The sequence below is a fragment of the Canis lupus genome, chromosome 29 (genome assembly GCF_048164855.1).
Source record: "Canis lupus baileyi chromosome 29, mCanLup2.hap1, whole genome shotgun sequence".
Classification (NCBI taxonomy): Eukaryota; Metazoa; Chordata; class Mammalia; order Carnivora; family Canidae; genus Canis; species Canis lupus.
Genome location: NC_132866.1, coordinates 4,916,386 through 4,936,390, shown reverse-complemented (window position 1 = coordinate 4,936,390; position 20,005 = coordinate 4,916,386). Strand labels below are relative to the sequence as shown.

At 47.1% G+C, this 20,005-nt stretch overlaps 1 protein-coding gene across 2 annotated transcripts in view; it reads left to right on the top strand.

Moving 5' to 3' along the window:
- Nucleotides 1–20,005, top strand: part of DOCK1 (dedicator of cytokinesis 1) — a 493,838-nt gene that overhangs the window by 390,666 nt on the left and 83,167 nt on the right. For both annotated transcript variants that reach the window (XM_072804887.1, XM_072804886.1), the window contains exons 30-32: nucleotides 2,238–2,316; nucleotides 7,995–8,095; nucleotides 17,557–17,615. In XM_072804887.1, the coding sequence (XP_072660988.1) occupies nucleotides 2,238–2,316; nucleotides 7,995–8,095; nucleotides 17,557–17,615 (239 nt within the window). The remainder of the gene's footprint in view (nucleotides 1–2,237; nucleotides 2,317–7,994; nucleotides 8,096–17,556; nucleotides 17,616–20,005) is intronic.

The following is a 20,005-nucleotide window of genomic DNA, read 5'->3' as shown; positions in this document are numbered from 1 at the left end:
AAAAATTTATAGTAAATCTAAATTATAGAATCTCTCTCAGCTCTGCTCTTTCTCAGTTGTCAGTTCATTAAAAAGTTTTTATTTGGCCTTCATATTATTTCAGCATGGCATATTTAAAAAAAAAGTCATTTTGAGAAATATCTTTATTTAACCAGCTGAAATTGTTCCAGAGCTTAATTAGAAGTAGCATATTGCAACTGTTTGGGTGCTATCTCGAGGCAGAATAATTACCATGTAATAATAATGCATGTTCTAGTAAACTTGCCTTTATTGTCAGAGTGGGCTGGAGAGAGGGTCTTCCTTAAAGCTCAGAAGGACCCTGGGGGACCCTAGTGAACAGCTGAGTTATAAAACTGAAGGAAAAATTAGGGGGGGAAATGTGTCTGTGGTCATTAGCCCAGGGTTTTGGGCTGCATGAGGGCCCCCCACTGTAATGACAGGGAGTGGTCTCGCTCCACTGACCCTCAGGGGACTTCCATTGGCTGCTGAGGGTAATGCAGAACAGGTCCCCAGATGCTCTCTGAACACAGTCCCCAAGGGGCGGATGAGCCAGGCAGACCATTTTCTCTCTAGCCTTGCACCTCGTACTTCTGGGAGACCCCAACCTGGACCTGGAGGGCTGATTACAGTTGCCAGGTGTGCTAGATATACGAGGCATGTCCTAAATTTAGTGATTTCCATCCTGGTCCCGTATTAATTCATCAAAATGCCCTGAGTGCCCTGTATTCAGCTTTTCTCAATAAATCCCCAAATGAAGCCAAAAGAGCTCCTTTTTACATTTAACTGGGCAGCCCATGGTTGTAATATCTGGCAACCCTCTGGCTGATGGATGCTGCTGCCCGTTCTGTGCTCCTGGTTAATGGACGAGGCTGGGATCCCCATGTCCCTCTGTTGATAGTCGCTTAAAACACTGATGCCTCCTTTCTGGTTCTATTTAATGTCACTAGGGGAGAATTCAGATAACTCTGGGCACAGTTTTCTTCAGCAACTAGGATGGCCGACTTGATCACAGGCCATTTGTCACACCTGTTTTGGCCCTGGATCCAACCGAGAGGTTCCTTAATGAAATGCTGTCTGCAAACCCCCTTTCTTAGAGCTGTCTGCAGTCCGAGTGTGAGAGAAGCTGCAGGGTTGGGCAGGAGGTGGGGTTGGAGACCTTACAGCCCCAGGCGGAGAGTCCCTCTCATCCTCCTCCAGGCTGCCTAGCCTTCGGGGGCTCTGGGACAGTCTGGGATGTGGAGCTTCTCCAGGCACACACAGCTAAAGAGATGATGCTTTCGGAGAGCACTGGTTCCTGGGAAGTAACCTAGATTTTTCTTACACTCTCTGGCTGCTTCCTGCTGTCTAAACAGAGGAAGTGTAATTAAGTTTATTATCTGTGACCTAATGCTAATTCCTCTTGCACCCTGCCTTCGTGCAAAGGGAGAAGGGTCATTTAAAAAGAAGTATCTGGCCTGAGCTTTATTATTGAGAATACTCTCAAGGGCAGTAAAACAAATCTACGGGATGAATGGGCTGGTCTAAGGGCTTAGTGCTCGGGAATCATTCATAACCTCTCAAATCACATATCTCAACATGGAAAAGTAAAAGCCGAGGAATTGAAGGATGTGACATTTTTCTCTGGGCACTTAAAATTGTACATTATCGATGGGTCAATAATTAAAATTCCTGCTAACCTTCTTGTCAAATCACACATCCACTACAGCTTTTTTATTTTAACAAGGAGTTAGTTACCAAAAACCAACATTTGGAACAGAGGACAAATGACACTGAAGTAAGACATGCCTCCAGATACGTCACCAAATACTCCAAGCCTGATAGATGGTGTATAATAGCACTTTTAAATGCTTACCTCTAAAATGCCAGCTAAGCAAAGACCAGTTTAATAATGTTCTGTGACAACATGGTGACTTGAGAAGAGGATTTAATTAGCACCTTTTCTTTCTTTTTTTTCCCCCTAAATTAGGCTTTTTAGTGATACTTTTCATATGTTACTTTCGGATGCTGTTATTTTGGTCTGTTTCTTTTATTCTGCATGTGCTAATTTCCTTGATTAATTTGGAGAACATCTGCATGTAATTCTCTGGGCTTTTTATTGGCACAACCTCATAGCTTATCCCAGGACTTGGAGAGTTTACTTTCCAGACAGTCTCGGGTTGTATCTCATTGAAATGCCAAACCTACAAAGGTGCCAGAGCCTACGTGTGTAATTATGTAATCTTCTCTTGATCTTTCAGAGTCTTCCTGCGAGCGATTAATCAGTATGCAGATATGCTGAACAAAAAATTTCTGGATCAAGCCAACTTTGAGCTACAGGTAAGAAAAGAGGTAGACCTGCCCTTTGTTGGGAAACCATGCTAAAACAAATTGCCAGTCTGAGCCAATGTCTTACAATTCCAATCCTCGAACCTAATGGGTTCCCCATCCAAGGTATGGAAATGGAATTCGTAAGATGTACCACTGGAACCCGAGAATTGAAAATTATGCCTTTGGAGTATTTGCTCAATTTAGCAAGGATGGAGATGGAGCGGTTTCAGAGCAAAAGTACAGGGTCAGAGTGATGAGTAGGGACTGAATAGGGAGGCCGCCCACATCTGTTGTAGCCCAGTAGACTGTCTCAGACCCAGACCGTACAAATGTGGGGAGAAAAGGATCAGGAGAGGAGGAAAAGCGCGTTTGCATCCCTGAACTTGGCTACGTTTGTGCTACCTCCAGTGGAGTTTACCAGGCACAGGCCCTACCCCACAGGGCTCTGGGTTCAGTGAGGTTCTTCAGTGGTTGCAGAGATACCGGGGAAGGAGGTGGAGGGAGGAAGGGTGTGTGTGTGTGTGTGTGTGTGTGTGTGTGTGTGTGTGAGAGAGAGAGAGAGAGAGATAAGGATTGATTTTGCCTGGCACGATTTACCAGGCACCTGATGTTTGTGGGTCTCACTTCCATTGCACTCTAGGTGTATTTCTGCTAATCATTATTTTTTTTATTACTTAGTTTACTAAAGCTTGTTAATAATAATTTGAAAAAAGCATTCAGATGTACAGGGCATTAGTTTCCTAGGCAGGATTGTTCACTGAGAAGGAACCTAGACCTGTATTTCTTTTATAAGTTTTACATCATAAATGTCTGTTTTCTCTGCATTGTGGAATGTAAGAGTACCGTGATTTTTTAAGTTATCATTTTCTCTTCTTAATGCTTGTTTTCACACATCCTAAAACACAGATAGGTTCTCATCGTAAAGTATCTGTGCACTGTACGTCAGCACGTACAGTAAAATAGGAAAGACCCCTTCCCACCCTTTTCCCCTCTGCAAGGTGACTTTTAGCTAATTGTCTGCACTTCTGATGCCTATTTAAGCCTGTATCCAGGCATGTGCAAATAGTCCTTTGGCTTTTTTTTTTTTTTTTAAATTGGTGTTCAATTTACTAACATACAGAATAACCCCCAGTGCCCGTCACCCATTCACTCCCACCCCCCGCCCTCCTCCCCTTCTACCACCCCTAGTTCGTTTCCCAGAGTTAGCAGTCTTTACGTTCTGTCTCCCTTTCTGATATTTCCCACACATTTCTAGTCCTTTGGCTTTTAACACAAATTGGACTAGAGTCTGTATTCTTTTTTCTGTTCCATCACATTTAGCAGTATGAATGTACCAACATTGATGCAGGCACCCCAGCACTCATGACCTGCAGGCCTCTTCCAGGTTGTTTCCATTACAAACACTGCATCTCAGTGCTGCATTGCCGTAGACAGGCTCCTGGAAGCAATAACTGCCAGGCCAAGCGGTGAGAAACTGTACATGAATGGACATTGATAAATTATCCTCCTGTAGCAATTTGCAATCCCATCAACCTTTTTTGAGAGTAGCCATTGTCTAAAATCATCTCCAATACCGATTTCTTTAAAATTGTTGATTCTTATTTTTGTTGGAATTTCTCTGATTGCTACTTAAGCTGAAAATACTTACTGGCTATGTGATTTCTACTGAGAACCATCTGATCCTTTCCTGTACTCATTTTTCTATTGGGCTAGTTGTCATGCTTTTCTCTAAGTCAAAATTCTTAACAGAGCCTCATCATGAGTTTAGGCTTATCATACAGAAATTTTAATTTTTCTGTAGTTGTATCTCTTTTCTTCTATGCTCCTTGGGTATTATGTTTTGTGTGGCAAATCCTTCTTTGCCTCCATGTTATAAATGTAACTGTTTTTTTTTTTTATATATATAGTTAGTATCTACTCATACTTTTATAATTCTGCTTTTTTTTAAAAAAAAAAACTTCCTGATAATTAATCTATCTGAGATTTCTCTAGTTACTGTTGGGGCTAAGTGCTTAAACTTCACTTTTTCCCCATATCATTTCATGAATACATTCATCTTTCCCAGTGATTTAAAATGCCACTGTAAAAGAACATAATTGCAATTGTGTGTGTGTGTGTGTGTGTGTGTGTGTGTATCCATTCTATTTTCTGTGTTACTGACTTCTGGTTTTATACCCTGCTAGTAGAGCCAGGACTTCCCTATTGATGTGCCATTGCAAAACTATCTCGGTTCTTCTTTTGTATTTCCTCTTCCATGTGAAATGCAAAATCAGGGACACCTGGGTGGCTCAGTGGTTGAGCATCTGCCTTCGGCTCAGGTCATGATCCCAGGGTCCTGGGATCAACTCCTGCATCTGGTTCCCTGCAGGAACCTTGCTTCTCCCTCTGCCTGTGTCTCTGCCTCTCTCTCTGTCTCTCATGAATAAATAAATAAAAATCCAATCTTTAAAAAAAAAAAAAAAAAAACAGAAAGAAAGAAATGCAAAATCAGCTTGTTGACCTTACTTTTTAAAGATGCTGCACTTATTTTAATTGGGAGTCCATTGAGTTTATAAATAAATGTGGGGGAAATGTTACAGTATTGGGTGGAATACTTTGCAGTATTTCTTTTTTTCTCACCCCATACAGGAATATCTAGGCCTTCTTTTTGTGTACTTCATTAGGGTTTTCCTTTTTATCCACATGAGCCTCACCCATTACTTGCTGGGGCGGTTGTTGTGGCTACTGTGAATGTGGGCTCCTTTTTCCCAGCATGCCTGTCTGTTACTGCTGCTCGTGTTCACTGTTTCCCGGGGAAGGTCCCTGGGATGCTTCCCTCACACCCGCATACCTCAGCAGCAGTGTGTTCTTCGGGTCGCACATAGCATGTTGCCCCTTGGCAAGTATGGAGTGCGTATGGATTGCTGGTCCACCCTGATGCGTAGCACCCTCCCGCCCTCCAGTGGGGGGCTATGGCGCAGGGTGCCCTATGGCGCAGGCAGCCTTCAATGTGAGCTCCAGGCAGCTGGTGCTCCGACCAGACACATTTTTATGTTCTTCTATCATCATGTTCACTGCACTGTCTCCTGGCATTTCCTTCTCCTTTAACTCATCAATGAACCCTGAAGGCTGCCTGCCACTTCCCCTCCTACTCCCCTGGGGTCTGGTGCAGCCTGCCTCTCTCTCCTGGCACTACAGCATGATGGACTCTTAACCTCACATGCCCCAGGTTTGTAGTATGTATTTCCTACAAACAGCAACTGTCCCAAAATGACTACAGTAAAACTACCCAAACCGAACTTATATTGTTACTACCATCTCATCCTTAGACCCCATTCGAGTTCAGACGTCCCAGTCACAGCCGTCACAGGTCAGCACTATGCAGGTGCAGTTACTTGGCCTACCTCAAATCATGCATTGCATACCATTTTTCAGGTTGTATTTTTATGTGATTTTTTAAGGCTTTTTTTTTTTAAAAAAAGACTTTATTTAAGAGAGAGAGTGGATGGGAGAGTGAGCTTGAGCAGAGGTAGGGCAGAGGGAGAGGGACAGAGGGAGAAGCAGACTCCCTGATGAGCGGGGAGCCTCACGCGGGGCTCGATCCCAGGACCCTGAGATCATGACCCAAGCCAAAGGCAGATGCTCAACTTACTGAACCACCCAGGTGCCCCAAGACTTTTTTTTTTTTAAAGATTTCATTTATTTATTTGTGAGAGACACACAGAGAGAGGCAGAGACATAGGCAGAGGGAGAAACAGGCTCCAATGTGGGACTTGATCCCAGGACTCTGGGATGGTGACCTGAGCCAAAGGCAGACACTCAACCACTGAGCCACCCGGTGCCCTCACCCCCAAGACTTTTTTTTAAAGTCAGTTTTAGGTTCAAAGCTTTAGGGGCACTGAGAGGAAGGCATAGAGATTTCCCAAACCCCCTGCCCTGACACATACACAGCCTCCCCAGGAATCACCATCCCCCCAGAGCATCCCTGTGTTACAGTCTGTGAGCCCGCAGCGCCAGCTGAGCCCCCGCCCATGACTCCTGGGACAGACCCACAAAAGGTCCATGCTTCCTGGCAGTGCTGCAGCAGGAGGCCATGGCCAGCAAATGGGGCACCTGGGATGGGAAGTGTGAGCTCCAAAAACAAAAGAAGCAACTTGTGTCTTATAGACTCTTTTAGTACAAATGGAGCTAAAAGAGAATGTACCTTTGTGGGCGATGAAAGAGCATCAGCTATGAGGTTTGGGACCTCGACTCGAGACCCTCCATCCACTTCACGTGTAACCTGTGGCTTTGGCCGAGTCTCTTCCCCTCATCTGAGAATCAGGGCCACAGGACTTACTGGCTGATTCGGCAGCAATCCAAGAAGTTGCTATGTTACTAAAGAAAGTGCCCAGTTCATGAAAAGTGATAGAGAAATGGAAGACCACACACCCTTACAGCTATGCTTTCAAATTCCCACTTACTTCACAGGTGACTACAAAACAGAGTCAATACCGTTCACACATTATTTTTTATAGAACCTTTTGCAGCTCTGTCATTTGATAGATAAATATGATCCCTGTTTTGTAAATGAGAAAACCAACAACCCCAGATTTCTTCTAAAGGCCATGGAAGGCCTTTTGAGCTTGGACGTGTGCTAGGAACTCTGTCCAGGCTCTTTCCCTCCAGGAGCGGAAGCTCCCGCAGACTGTCCTCTGGCATAAGCATGGTGGGTGGAGGAGTGATGGGCAAAGGCCAGGAGTATGTTTAAATCATCCCCATGTGTGATCCAAGAATTCTTCCTGCATCTTCGTGTTCTTGACTTGGTCTTACACATTGACATAGCCACAGGGTGTTAGTTCCATAATTTTAAGAATCTACCCATAATGACGCCTTTGTCTATTTATTTATTTGGTTATTCATAAAGATTTATTTATTTATTTATTTGGGGAGGGGCAGAGAGAGAATCAACATGCAGACTCCCCACTGAGCACGGAGCCTGACACTGGGCTCGATCTCATGACCCTGAGATCACGACCTGAACGGAACTCAAGAGTTGGGTGCTTAACCGACTGAGCCACCCAGGTGCCCCAATAATGACACTCTTATAATGGCAAGTCTAGGTTACCGTGTTTAAGTAGATGGAGCTTCCAGCATGCAGAGCTTTGTAACAAAGTCATTTCATAGTAAATTGCCTGTTAAGCCACATATAGTCTGTAAGTCTTTGAAATATAAAATGTTTGATGTTTTTACAACTCTTCGCCTTAGTTATCTAGTGTTTATGTACATTTTTAGTATCTGAAGAATCGTAAATTATATAAATTTATATACTATTAAGGAAGGCGCCCCACGATACTCTAGTAATAGGAGCCCACATTATTGTCCTTACCGTGGGCTCGGCAGCCCCCTGACGCGTCTGCACGTATTCAGTCCCATGATCCCCTGAGCACCCCAGGAGTTGGGCACGTTGAGGTTCCCACTTTACCACCCAGGAAAACGAGGCACCAGGAGGTTAGATCAGTGGCCTGCAGAGTAGGATTGGAGCACATGCGCCATGTCCTTGGTGCCCACGCCCAGTGGCTGGCTGACCAGCCATCTGTATACAGTGAGTGTGGATTTCTAAACCTTTCACAAGTGTGTACATGGCAAATGAGGAAAGTCTCAGGGCGTTTTGAGATCCGATATTGAGCTGTTCAGCATCTCAGCATCTCCCCCTTCTTGGTTTTCAGCTTTGGAACAACTACTTTCACCTGGCTGTCGCTTTCCTCACTCAGGAGTCCTTGCAACTGGAGAATTTTTCAAGCGCCAAGAGAGCCAAAATCCTCAACAAGTAAGTCTGTGTCCAGCCCCGAAGTCACGGGCAGGTGCCTGCCACTCTGTTGGCATAATTTCTGTGTTGTCTCTATGCCAACTTGGTGTACAACTTAAGGTGTAATCATGGTGTCGTGAAAGGTCGGTTTCAAACCGCAAGTCTGCTGTTGCCTTTCCTAACCCATGAGTCAAGGTCGAAGACTGCAGAGTTCATTCTGGTAAATTCAGAGTCCGCGTAACGCACCTCCGTTAGCACCACACATGCTGGGAGTTTCAGGAACTCCTTGCTTTTGCGGTGCGCTCTTCTGGTGTCCTCCCACATGTGCTCTTACCGTCTGCTGGTGCAATGCTCCTTCGAGAAAGGAAGCTTCTCGTGCAAGCCGTTGGCACAGTTGGGATTGTCGAAGAACTCTGGAGTGAGAGGTGCCTGAGGTTTCCTTCTTTGCAAGGGGTTACCCGCGTCGTGGTCCCGGTGGGCGATCCGAAGGACCGAGCTAGTCCTTGGATGATCCTGACAAACCTGTCGGAAGCCCCGCGTCCCTGTCTGGGTCCTTCAGCTCTGAGCCTGTCCTGCACGGCTCCTGGCCCAGGACAAAGAAGAGAGTTTGTGCTCACTTTCTTTGCACACTTTGGGTGCCCTGAGGTTCTTGCTGTCTCTCTTTCTGCCTCAGTTTCCCTGACTTCTCTCTTCTCTGAGTGCCCCTTTCATGAGGAATTCTGAGAAGAGTTCTCTTATTGCTCCCATGTCTCTGTGTCACCGGTCTCTGTGTGTTTATTTCATAATCCCTCTGCTTCACATTGACTCTTCCAAGGCGTTGGGACTCCCTGACATTAGCAATGCCAGAGGGAGTCTCAAAAGGTAACAGAAGCCCCCCTCCAACGCTCCTCCTGTTATGTGAGTGTGTCTCTCACTTGCTGGCCAAATCAAAAGCACGTCATCCCTGCAGAGTAAGAATTATGTCAGCAAATATTTATTGGAACATGTACTATGTGCCAGTGACTTTCTAAGCCCTCCGAGAGCATTTTTCATGTATAATCATTAAAACAAAAACAAAAACTGTTTATTGGGTTCCCTTATCACCCAATAAGGAGGGTGAAACCCGTTTTGAACAAGTCACATGGCCAATGTCACACACCCGGTCGTTCTAACCCAGGCAGCTCAGGACCCAAGATGTTCACCTGCTCTGCTCTGAGACCCTTAAATCCTTGTGTTGTCCCATCTACATAAAGGTCAGCTTGCACCTGGTCATATTCCTTCAAGCTTCCTCAGTTGGGTGGCTCCAGCCAGTTGGCCATTGATGCAGATAACTGTCCATTGTTCAGAAAAGAGGAATGCCCCAGAAGGTTCAGGCCAAGCGAGTGCCCACCAGCGACTACTGGGAAGGAAGAGCTTGCCTTTGCACAGCCAATGTGGGGTCTGACATCTAGTCCTGGCTCAAGAAACAGACTCCAGGGGCACCTCCTAGGGACTGGCTCCATCGGGAAGCTCCCGCTTTGCCAAATTTACATCTTCTCGGGGCTCATATGAAGTTAGAGGTGGAGACTAATGGCTGTTGCTGGCCTGATTGTTTCAATACTCTCATGGTGGAAATTTCTTTAGTAGAAGCAGAAATAACTGGCACACTCTGAGCACCATACAACTTATTCACAGCCAGCCCCAGACACCTGGGACGCCTCGTTATCCAGTCTGGTGGAAGGACAGCTGGGCCGTAGCAGGTGGATGCCCCTACCTGCATGTGCACAGGGTTCACTGTGCGGTGAGTTTGGAATCCAAACCCAGCTCCAGCTGACCGCAGAACCCACTCTTTGCCAAGCACACAGCGTGGCCAACCCTTGAAGATGCCTGCAGGACAAGGGAAGTTAAACCAGAAATCTGTCTTCAAAGAGCTGGCATCTCCAGTGAGGTTTTTAGAGTAAAACAATTGATTCTGAGCATTCTCCAGGCCAGGGCCGGGTGGCTGTGCACTGGGCCTTCTTTTGTCATGGGAGTGTTAACAGTCTAAGCTAAAGCAACGTCAATAAATGCATTAACCACACAGGGCCTTGGCCGCCAAAGAAAACGTTTGTTTCCCACATAGCTGTGTGCATTCATAGGCTTCAAAGCCAAGGAAAATTAAACACAGCCAGCTGGTGTCTCCCCTTCCAGAGCCGGCAGGGCTTCTGAATCGAGCTTTGAGTATTCTCTTCCTCATAACCGTGGCAATAAGAGATTCTGGATTTTCCTTTTGAAATTTTCTCATGGATTCCCCAAGGGGGAGGGGGAAATAACCTAAGCATTTTAAACTTTTATTTTTTTTTTAATTTTTATTTATTTATGATAGTCACAGAGAGAGAAAGAGAGGCAGAGACACAGGCAGAGAGAAGCAGGCTCCATGCACCGGGACCCCGACGTGGGAATCAATCCTGGGTCTCCAGGATCGCGCCCTAGGCCAAAGGCAGGCGCCAAACCGCTGCGCCACCCAGGGATCCCCTAACCTAAGCATTTTAGAAGTTGCCTTCGCAAGACTTTGGTAGGACTACCCCAGCTCCAGCTCCTACGCAGCCTCAGGGCCCCTCTCCCAGGGGCCCCAGCTCAGCGTGTGGCCATGACAGGCCACCGAGGAGACAAGCGCTCATGGCTCGGGAGGCCGTGTGGCTAAGACGCGTGGCGGGTTCACCCGTGTTTGTTGTATCCGTCATGCTTCTTTCTGCACCTTAAACACTGTAATCACTGTGCTGTTTTATTTCTAAATACCAAAATCTACATGAGACACATTTAGAGTCGTCCTACCCCAATACTTAAAATTTCCAGGGCCTAGAAATGTTTTAATCCACTTAAAATTGTGCTAGAGAAAAGGGATTGAGTGCCTGCTTTGTGCTCCGGTCCAGGTGCTAGGGACCCAGAGGTGGGAAGTTCACAGTCTCGGGCGGGCGGGCAGATGTGCCAAGGGAACAGCGATCCAGTGGACGGCAGTGCTGACCGGGTGCCTGGGCAGCCTGCAGATGAACATTCGGGAATGACATGGGGTGCAGGGGAGCCCAAAGGCCTCTGGCGGGAGGGGCTTCCTGGCCGGATGGGGAAACAGCAGGGAGGTTACCAGGTTGGCTGACTGAGCCAAGGGCCAACCAACAGCCAATACCCAAAGGGCACATCAAGTCCAAGGGTCATGGCCTGCTCTGTGAGCAGAGAGATGCTCTGGATTGCTTTAGCCTAAGCTAGGCCTTGAGGGCTTGGGGCAGAGCGAGAGGCCCAGTGATCTGCAGGTCTCAGCACAGGGCTGGTGTCCATGCAGAGCACAGTGGACTATAATTCAGTGGGTGTCTTTTTCTAGCAGGAAGGCCTGGGGCCTCTGAGGGCAGACGGGGCAATGCCACTCCCATTCAGTAGCCTCTGGCTGCCTTCATTTGGACCAGTTGACTGCTCTGGGGTTCCTGAATCCAACCCAATGCATCGGAGTGGGGGCTTCATTGAGGAACCTCTCCTGCCCCCACCCTCACACCCCCCAGCACCCCCCACACACACCCTTTTCTTCTCCCCTGCCAAGCCTGCAACAACTCCTATCTGCCTGGTTAACCCCACTGTGGCCTCAAACAATAGAAAATCCCGATGTCAGGAGATCTGCTCGCTCATTCCCTTTTGTGAAACTCAGTCCTCCTGATGACTTAGGTTGGCAAGATAATTAAGATATTCATTCCAGCAACATTCCCCAAGGTACATGGTAGTCACGTAAAATAATGGACCACACCGTGCAGAGAACTGATGATGTCAAACCCAAATGGAGGATAAGATTTTCCAATGAACCACAGAATAAATAACCACCAGGAATCAAAGTCTATACTAAGAGAATTTAACTGACTCATCCTTGAGGCCTCCTTGGTGCTGGTCACAACCCACAAAGGACAGAGGTGCCGGTGGCATGAGATACCTGGCCGTGATTTCTCACCCCCCCCCCCCAGCCTTTTTAACATGACTGGGAATCAGGAAACATGAGTCAGATATCAAGAAGTTGGCTTTTCTTTAGCAGCCAGCTTGACCGCTTTAGTATGCAGGGCATGTGTGTCCGAGGGTGGGACAACATGACCCGTGACTGCACACAGGCTTCTGTGTCCAGCACCAGACTTCGTCCTGGAAGAGAAGGGGATTCAGGCACTGGGCCTCCAGCAAATCTAAGCATAAAATGCTCGACTTAAAATTGTCAGCCCAAGAGAGTCAAGTTTGAAGGCCAATCCCAGGTCAGTGTATTTGAACCTGTGCACAGAGGACGCCCCCCCCCCCTTCCATGAAGACCCTCGTCGGTCTCCACGCCATTTCTCATCTTTCTTTCCTTATTTATATGTATATTTTTAGTGCAGACCCCTGCCCTTAGCCTGTCACACCTTCTGAGAGGACAGGTTCCACAGCCACCTCGAAATTCCACATAAACAGGTCCCTCCATCTTTCCGAGCGTGGGGTTCTGAGATGTTCGTGCATTGAGTCAAACTAAAGCCACTGCTTTTAGAGAAACTGGAGGAAACTAAGCTGTGACAAGCCCCCCGCCTTGCCACCTGGCCTTACCTGAGGCTGTGACTATGTACCCCAGGTCAGCACAAGAAATAGTTTGAAAAAGTAGAGCTTGTGTTTGTGCTTGTTTTTTTAAGAGACCCCAATAATTCCAAAGAAGTTCACTATAAACCCGGAATTAGCAGGGGGCCCAGGGAGACAGATTTAACAAGCGGTGACCCCCATGCCCAGTTCCTGTTGGCAAAGGTCAGTGTCCCGTGTGCCTGAGCGATGCTGTGTTCGTCCAACCTGCGCAGTGCACGAGGCTGCGGCACATCCAAGCCCGGCGTGTCATAAGCTTCACTCCCTCGGTCACAAATGGGGTCACAGATGGGGTCCCACCTCCTTCTCGTCGCCCATCATTCCCCTCCAGCGACCTCCACGCCTGTCTGCATCTCTCAGCCTGCACCCACTCCTGACACTGTCTCCCTCTCTTCTTTGTTTCCAGAACTCCGTGTAAGTTTTCCTCCTCCTTTGTGACCTCTCTGTTCCCTTGTCAGGCCCATTATCATCCGTCGGATCCTTCTGACTTGGGTCTTCTCATTTTCTTCTCCCTCCTTCGGATGGTGTTTCCAGCTGCGCCTCAGCCCTTTCTCAGGCCACGACAGCAGCTCAGTGGGTCTTTGTATTAGTTTCCTACCTCAACCACTGAACCACCCAGGCCTCCCTTCAGAAAGATTTTTAACTTAAACTTTAAAATGCTGCCTCTGTGGCTTTTGTTCACACTGCATTCCCCTTGGCCTCTTAAGGGAGAAGAGCAGACTCTGTCCTCTAGCCACACTTCCTCCTTTGCTCTGTATACTTACCTACCACCCACTTCCTGCCACAGGGCCTTTGCACCTGCTGGTCTGGTTGCCCAGAATGCTCTTCTTCCCTTCTCTCTGGATTTCATCTTTCCTTCTTCAGATCTGAGAGTAGACATTGTTGTACAAGAGAGTTGCAGCCACGGCCAGCCTGGCCCACCATTAAACTCTCACCCCTGTTTTTCCTAAAGGGCCATGATCACAACCTTCATGGAACTGTACTTACATATGTGTGTTGATCTTATGTTGATTATTTGTTTGATGTCCATTCCTGCTACCATGCTAGTGGCCCCCACAAGGTCTGTGGCCTTTGTCTGTTCTCCATATTACATTAATCTTCCCATCCTAGCTCTGCACCTGGCCTCTAGTGAGTCTTCAGTAATTAATGAATCACTGAGTAATGTTCTCTGAATGAAGCAGTGTGAGTGCTGAGATAAGCTCCCAGAGACCAGGTTCATGCTATTGTAGGTCAGGGTTACAGGCCTGGATGTGGATCCTATGTCTACTTAGGCTGTGGGAAGATCGCCTCCGGCACGGGGAGCCTTGGCTCCCAACCTGTGGGGTCGCTATGGGGGGTGCTGTAGCTTTGCAGAGCCAGGCACGGCGGCTCCCCACCAGGAACCTCTGCTTCCTCAGTCTCATTGCCAGAGTCAAATGAAACCAGTGCCCTCTGAGAGTCCTGTGCTTTGCCGTCAGGGATACCCCGACTGGCCAGGCCTCGGGATGCACGCCGTGGCACAGAGCATGCACTTGGCATCTCAACACTTGGGTTCTCTTTCTTCTCTCCTTGCCTGGGACTCAGCCCAGTCCTCTATCTCTCCCTTCAGGACCCGTTCCATCCCCTCAGGTGTGGATTCATAGCGGTGGACTTAGCTCTGTAAGGCTGCCACCAGGCCTGGGAGCCCGTGGCCAGGGAACAAGCATTACCCCCCTGTTCTTGAGCACTGCTTCTTTCTCCTCCACCAAAGCTGGGCCCCTGCGTGGCTCAGCGGTTGAGCGTCTGCCTTGGGCCCAGGGCATGATCCTGGGGTCCTGGGATCGAGTTCCGCATCGGGCTCCCCACAGGGAGCCTGCTTCTCCCTCTGCCTGTGTCTCTGCCTCTCTCTCTCTCTCTCTCTGTCTCTCATGAATAAATAAATAAAATCTTTAAAAAATATATATAGGTTCACCAAAGCTTCTCTCTTAGTAAAGCTAAAGGCTTTACTAAGTCTCGCTGCCAGAGAGACTCAGTCTTGCCCTCACCTTCCAGCTCCCTGCCCCTCTGGTTACCTTTGTTCTGGCCTTCGGCACCTTTGTCTTATTGGAAGATGAAAACCACATTTCCAGCCCCTTTCTACAGTAGGGCCTCTCATGACGGATGTGCCCCGGGATCTTGGCTGATACCCCCATCCTCAGATGCTGTGAAGGCAGGTCATTTTCCATATAGAAGACAGCACAGTGTAACTAGAAAACGCAAGTGGCATGCCCATGAGCATCTCTCCCGCTGTCAGCACCATAAGGAGAGGTGACCTACGGGGAGAGGCAGGAGTGGCGGAGGCTCCCCGTCCGCGTGGACCTCCTGGCATTCAGGGGTCAACCCCAGCTCTGGAAGAAATGGCAAATCACTGTAGGTCACTACAGACATTGGCTCACTCCTGAATGACCCAAGCCACCTAGCATTTTAGCCATTCTTTTTTCTTTTAAGATATTATTTATTTATTCATGAGAGACAGAGAGAGAGAGAGAGGCAGAGACACAGGCAGAGGGAGAAGCAGGGAGCCCGTGCAGGGAGCCCGACGTGGGACTCCATCCCAGGACCCCAGGATCATGCCCTGGGCCGAAGGCAGGTGCTAAACCGCTGAGCCACTCAGGGATTCCCCCATTTTTAGCCATTCTTATTTGTGAGAGAGATTTTTCCAGGGTGCAAAGGAATCCCTTGGCTGTTAGAAGAGTATTTAAAGCTTGAGTTAGTCCTGCAGTGGCAGGCCAACCGCTGTGACCAGCATCCACCACCTGGCCGGCTCAGTGTGTTGAGATCTGAACACCTGCTGGCAGGCCCTGCCCTGGGGGGGGCGGGTGTCTTTATGTTCTCGGGGGTCCTGCCTGGCACGCAGAGCTCTCTGGCTCGCCAGATGCCCACTCTCCTGCCAGGCGACTCCTCCACCTGCACAGCGAGGAGCTCACAACCTCAGGAGGAAGCACCAGCACTAGGTTTGCACTTGGCTTTAGGCGCCGAGATGCTTATCCCCAGTGAACGGTGGGAGGGTGCCCGCGGTATCCTCTCCGGGCCTGGCCTACGGCGGCTGCTGGGGCCCCTTTGTCATTTGCACAGGAGCAAAATGGGAATGGGGAAGCTGGATCTCCAAGCCCAGGAAGGGTGCACAATTCCATGGGGCTTAGATCATACGGACCTTGGGCGATTTGGGGTGCCAGTTAGACCCTGAAGGACGCTCTCTGTCACCGTCTGGCCTGGTCCAGCAGCTTTGCTGACCGTGGACAAGCCTCTCGTCGTCACTGTGGCCCTAGCGATGGGTGCTTTCCCTGGTTGAGATCCCCGCCCCCCCCAAACACTGAATTGACCCCCATCAGTGCTCACCTGGTTGGCGGGCTAGGCTGTTAGGTAGCTCGCTTACCTCCGAGGACAATCTTGTCCTCACAGGAAGGAGCTGATGCTCCCAGCTCAGTCTGTCTGTTGGTACAGCAGGCCAGGGCATCCGTGCCAGGGCGGTGGCCCCGGGTGGACCTCTGTGAAGGGCCTGCCAGGCGGGTCACCCTGGTTGAGAGTATGAGCATCTGCAGCCCTCTCCTGCTGAAGGTGACAGACGGGTGCTTCGGGCACTGGAGACTTTTACAAGGTGGCAGACAGCGACGGGTGTTGGTTTACCAGGAAGATCTTTGCCTGGAGAGCCACAATCAGGTCATCTATAAACACAGCTTCCCTTTCCACATCAGCTGACAGGAGGACGAAGAGAGCGGCCTGATGACCCAGATGCTAAACCGTCATACCGTACGATAGTTTTGCAGATTATTATTTTTAACATAATCAGTTTTTTTTTCCTTAGGCGGTAGAGGAAAAAGTTAAATTGCTCACAAACTAATAAACGTTTATCTTCTGAAGCATCAAATTCTGTTTACTCACGAAACACACACCTCCTCTGCTGACCCGGTGGGAGGAAAATTAGCATTTATTTTCCCTGATAAACAAAAACAGAGGAATATTTATTGACATCTTTTAGTGCAAAGTCCTTCCTTACATCGAAAATGCTAAAGAGGGATCCCTGGGTGGCGCAGCGGTTTGGCGCCTGCCTTTGGCCCAGGGCGTGATCCTGGAGACCCGGGATCAAATCCCACGTCGGGCTCCCGGTGCATGGAGCCTGCTTCTCCCTCTGCCTATGTCTCTGCCTCTCTCTCTCTCTGTGGGACTATCATAAATAAATAAAAAAAATTAAAAAAAAAAAAGAAAGGGATCCCTGGGTGGCGCAGCGGTTTAGAGCCTGTCTTTGGCCCAGGGCGCGATCCTGGAGACCCGGGATCGAATCCCACATCGGGCTCCCGGTGCATGGAGCCTGCTCCTCCCTCTGCCTGTGTCTCTGCCTCTCTCTCTCTCTCTCTCTCTCTGTGTGACTATCGTAAATAAATAAAAAATTAAAAAAAAAAAAAAAAAAAGAAAATGCTAAAGAAAGATGGGAGATATTTGAAAGAGGCCTTCCCCGCTTGGGTTGTCCACTCCAGGGCTTAATTTTAACAGGTGAAAGCTGCTTTTGTGAGCAGGGTTAAAGGATGTCATTTGGTGTTTGCAGTGCCTGGATGCTAAGAGCCCTCTCTGAAAACAAGCTCCCCCTGAGGCCAGGGAGCCAGGTCGTCCTTCTCTTGCCATTTAGAGATCTGAGAAGGAAAATACTGTCATTACTGGCCACCACCACCTCACCTGTGGTCCCACCGGAGTTGGGGGGGGGGTGGTGGTGGGAAGTAAAATATTACCTAATCTGTGGTGATGGGTAGGTGAGACTCTCTCAGCTGGATTTTTTCTCCTTCGGTTCCCAAGAGAAGTCAAAGCTTTGATACTTTCTTTGTTTGTCTCCGTGCTGGGAGACTTTCATTGCACTTAAAAAGAATCTAAATCTGATTTCCATATGCTCTAAAGAGTGACTCAGCATTTCCCCTGTCTTTGGTTCTCAGGTATGGAGACATGAGGAGACAGATTGGCTTTGAAATCAGAGACATGTGGTACAACCTTGGTGAGTAGCCTGAGTTTCTGGGCATCATGGTGACTCTCTTGAAACCGTGGTGGGCGCGGACAAAGGCCCTGGCTGTCTATGCTGGGGCATCTGGAAAATCTGAATTGCTTTTCTTCCTTGAAGGGCAATTGCTACCTTTGCAATAGTTGTTTTCCGTAAATAAGAGGAAAGGAGAAAATCTGATCTATGGGCCAAATAGAAGAATCAGTCCACTGCTCCCTTATGTCAGCTGAACACAGCTCTGCCTTGAAACTTCTTTGTTTCTGGGCATCACTGACATTCCTCCAGCTTCTCAGGCATCAAACCATGTATGTAGCTCATCTCACTGTCACAAGGGCCCCTGCTTATTGTACTCAGTTGAACACATTCTGCCCTCAAAAAGGTTTTTTTGTTTTTTTTTTTTTTCTTGCCTGCTCAAAACTGGGCCCTGAATATAGGTAAACTGCCACCAGGTGGTGATAGTAGAACATTCTAGAGCACTGGAAATCCTAGGGGCTTCCTGGGTTGAAGATGAGGAATTAATGTAGGTGTTTGTCACTACAAACTTTCCTCTTCCTGCTGCTTTTGCTTCATCTCCAAAGTTGTGGTATAGTTAGTTTTCATTTTCATTTGTCTCCATAGATCTTTTCTGATTTCCCATTTTATTTCTTTAAACCATTAGTTATTCAGGAGTATGCTTTTTAATTTCCTCTGTTGGTGAGTTTTCCAATTGTCCTTCTGTTTCTGGTTTCTGATTTCATTCCACTGTAGTCAGAAAAGACACTTGGTATGATTTCAGTCTGCTTAAATTTGTTAAGAATTGTTTTATGACCTATGATGTGACATATCTTGAGGAACGCTCCACGTGGCCTTGAGAAAAATGTTATTCTATTGCTTCTGAGTAGAATGTTCTATCTGTCTATTAGGTCCATTTGGTCTATCATGTCACCTTCATCAGTAAATATAAACAACCCAACTTTACACCTCAAGGAACTAGAAAAAGCACAAAGCCTAAAGTCAGCAGAAGGAAGGAAATAATAAAGATTAAGAGCAGAAATAAATGAAATGGAGGATTAAAAAAAAACAATAGAAAAATCTAACACAATTAGAGTTGGTTTTTTGAAAAGATAAACAAAGTTGACCAACCTCTAGCTAGATTAACTAGGAAAAGAGGAGACCTAAATAAATAAAATCAGAAATGAAAGCAGAACCTTTACCACTGATACCACAGAAATAAAAAGGATTGAAAGAGAATACTATTAATAATTATATGTCAATCAACCTAGAAGAAACAGACAAATTTCTAGAAATATGCAGCCTACCAAGACTGGATTATGATAAAGAAAATTTGAACAGACAGATGACAAGTAATCAGCAATCAAAAACTTCCCAACAAAGAAAAGCCCAGGAGCAGATAGCTTCAATGATGAATTCTAGCCAACATTTAAAGAAAAATTAATGCCAATCTTTCTCAGACTCTTCCAAAACATTGAAGAGAAGGGAACACTTCCAAACTCATTTTATAAGGCAAGCTTTCCCTGATATCAAAGCCAGATAAAGACACTACAATAAAAGAAAACTGTGCAGCCTGGGTGGCTCAGCGGTGTAGCGCCTGCCTTCAGCCCAGGGCATGGTCCTGGAGACCCGAGATCGAGTCCCGTGTCGGGCTCCTTGCACAGAGCCTGCTTCTCCCTCTGCCTGTGTCTCTGCCTCTCTCTCTCTCTCTCTCTCTCTGTTTCTTTCATGAATAAATAAATTAAATCCTAAAAAAAAGAAAAGAAAACTATAGCCTACTGTCTTTGATGAACATAGATGTAAATCTCCTCAAGAAAATCCCAGCAAACTAAATTCAATAGTATATTGGTAGGATCATACCCCATGATCAAGTAGGATTTATCCCTGGGATGCAAGGATGGTTCAACATACACAGATTAACAAAAGTGATGTACTACATTAACAAATTAAAGTATAAAAGTCATAGAATTTTTTCAGTAGATACAGAAAAAGCATTTGATGAAATTTAATACTTCATGTTAAAAACAACAGACTAAGTATAGAAGTAATATACTTTAATATAATAAAGGCCACATATGACAAACCCAAAGCCAAGATACTCAGGGGTGAGGAACTGAAAGCTTTTCCTGTCAGATCTGGAAGACAAGGGAGCCCATTTTCACCACTCCTATTCAGCATAGTACCAGAAATCCGAGCCAGAACAATTAGGCAAGAAAAAACAGTGAAAGCCACCTAGATCACAAAGGAAGAAGTGAAATTATGTTTCCAGAAGACATGATCTTTTATTTAGAAAACTCTGAAGACTCCATCAAAAATGCTAGTAGAACTAACAGATTAAGAAAGTTGCAGGATACAGAACAAACATATCAGTTCATATCAGTTCATCAGTTGCAGGG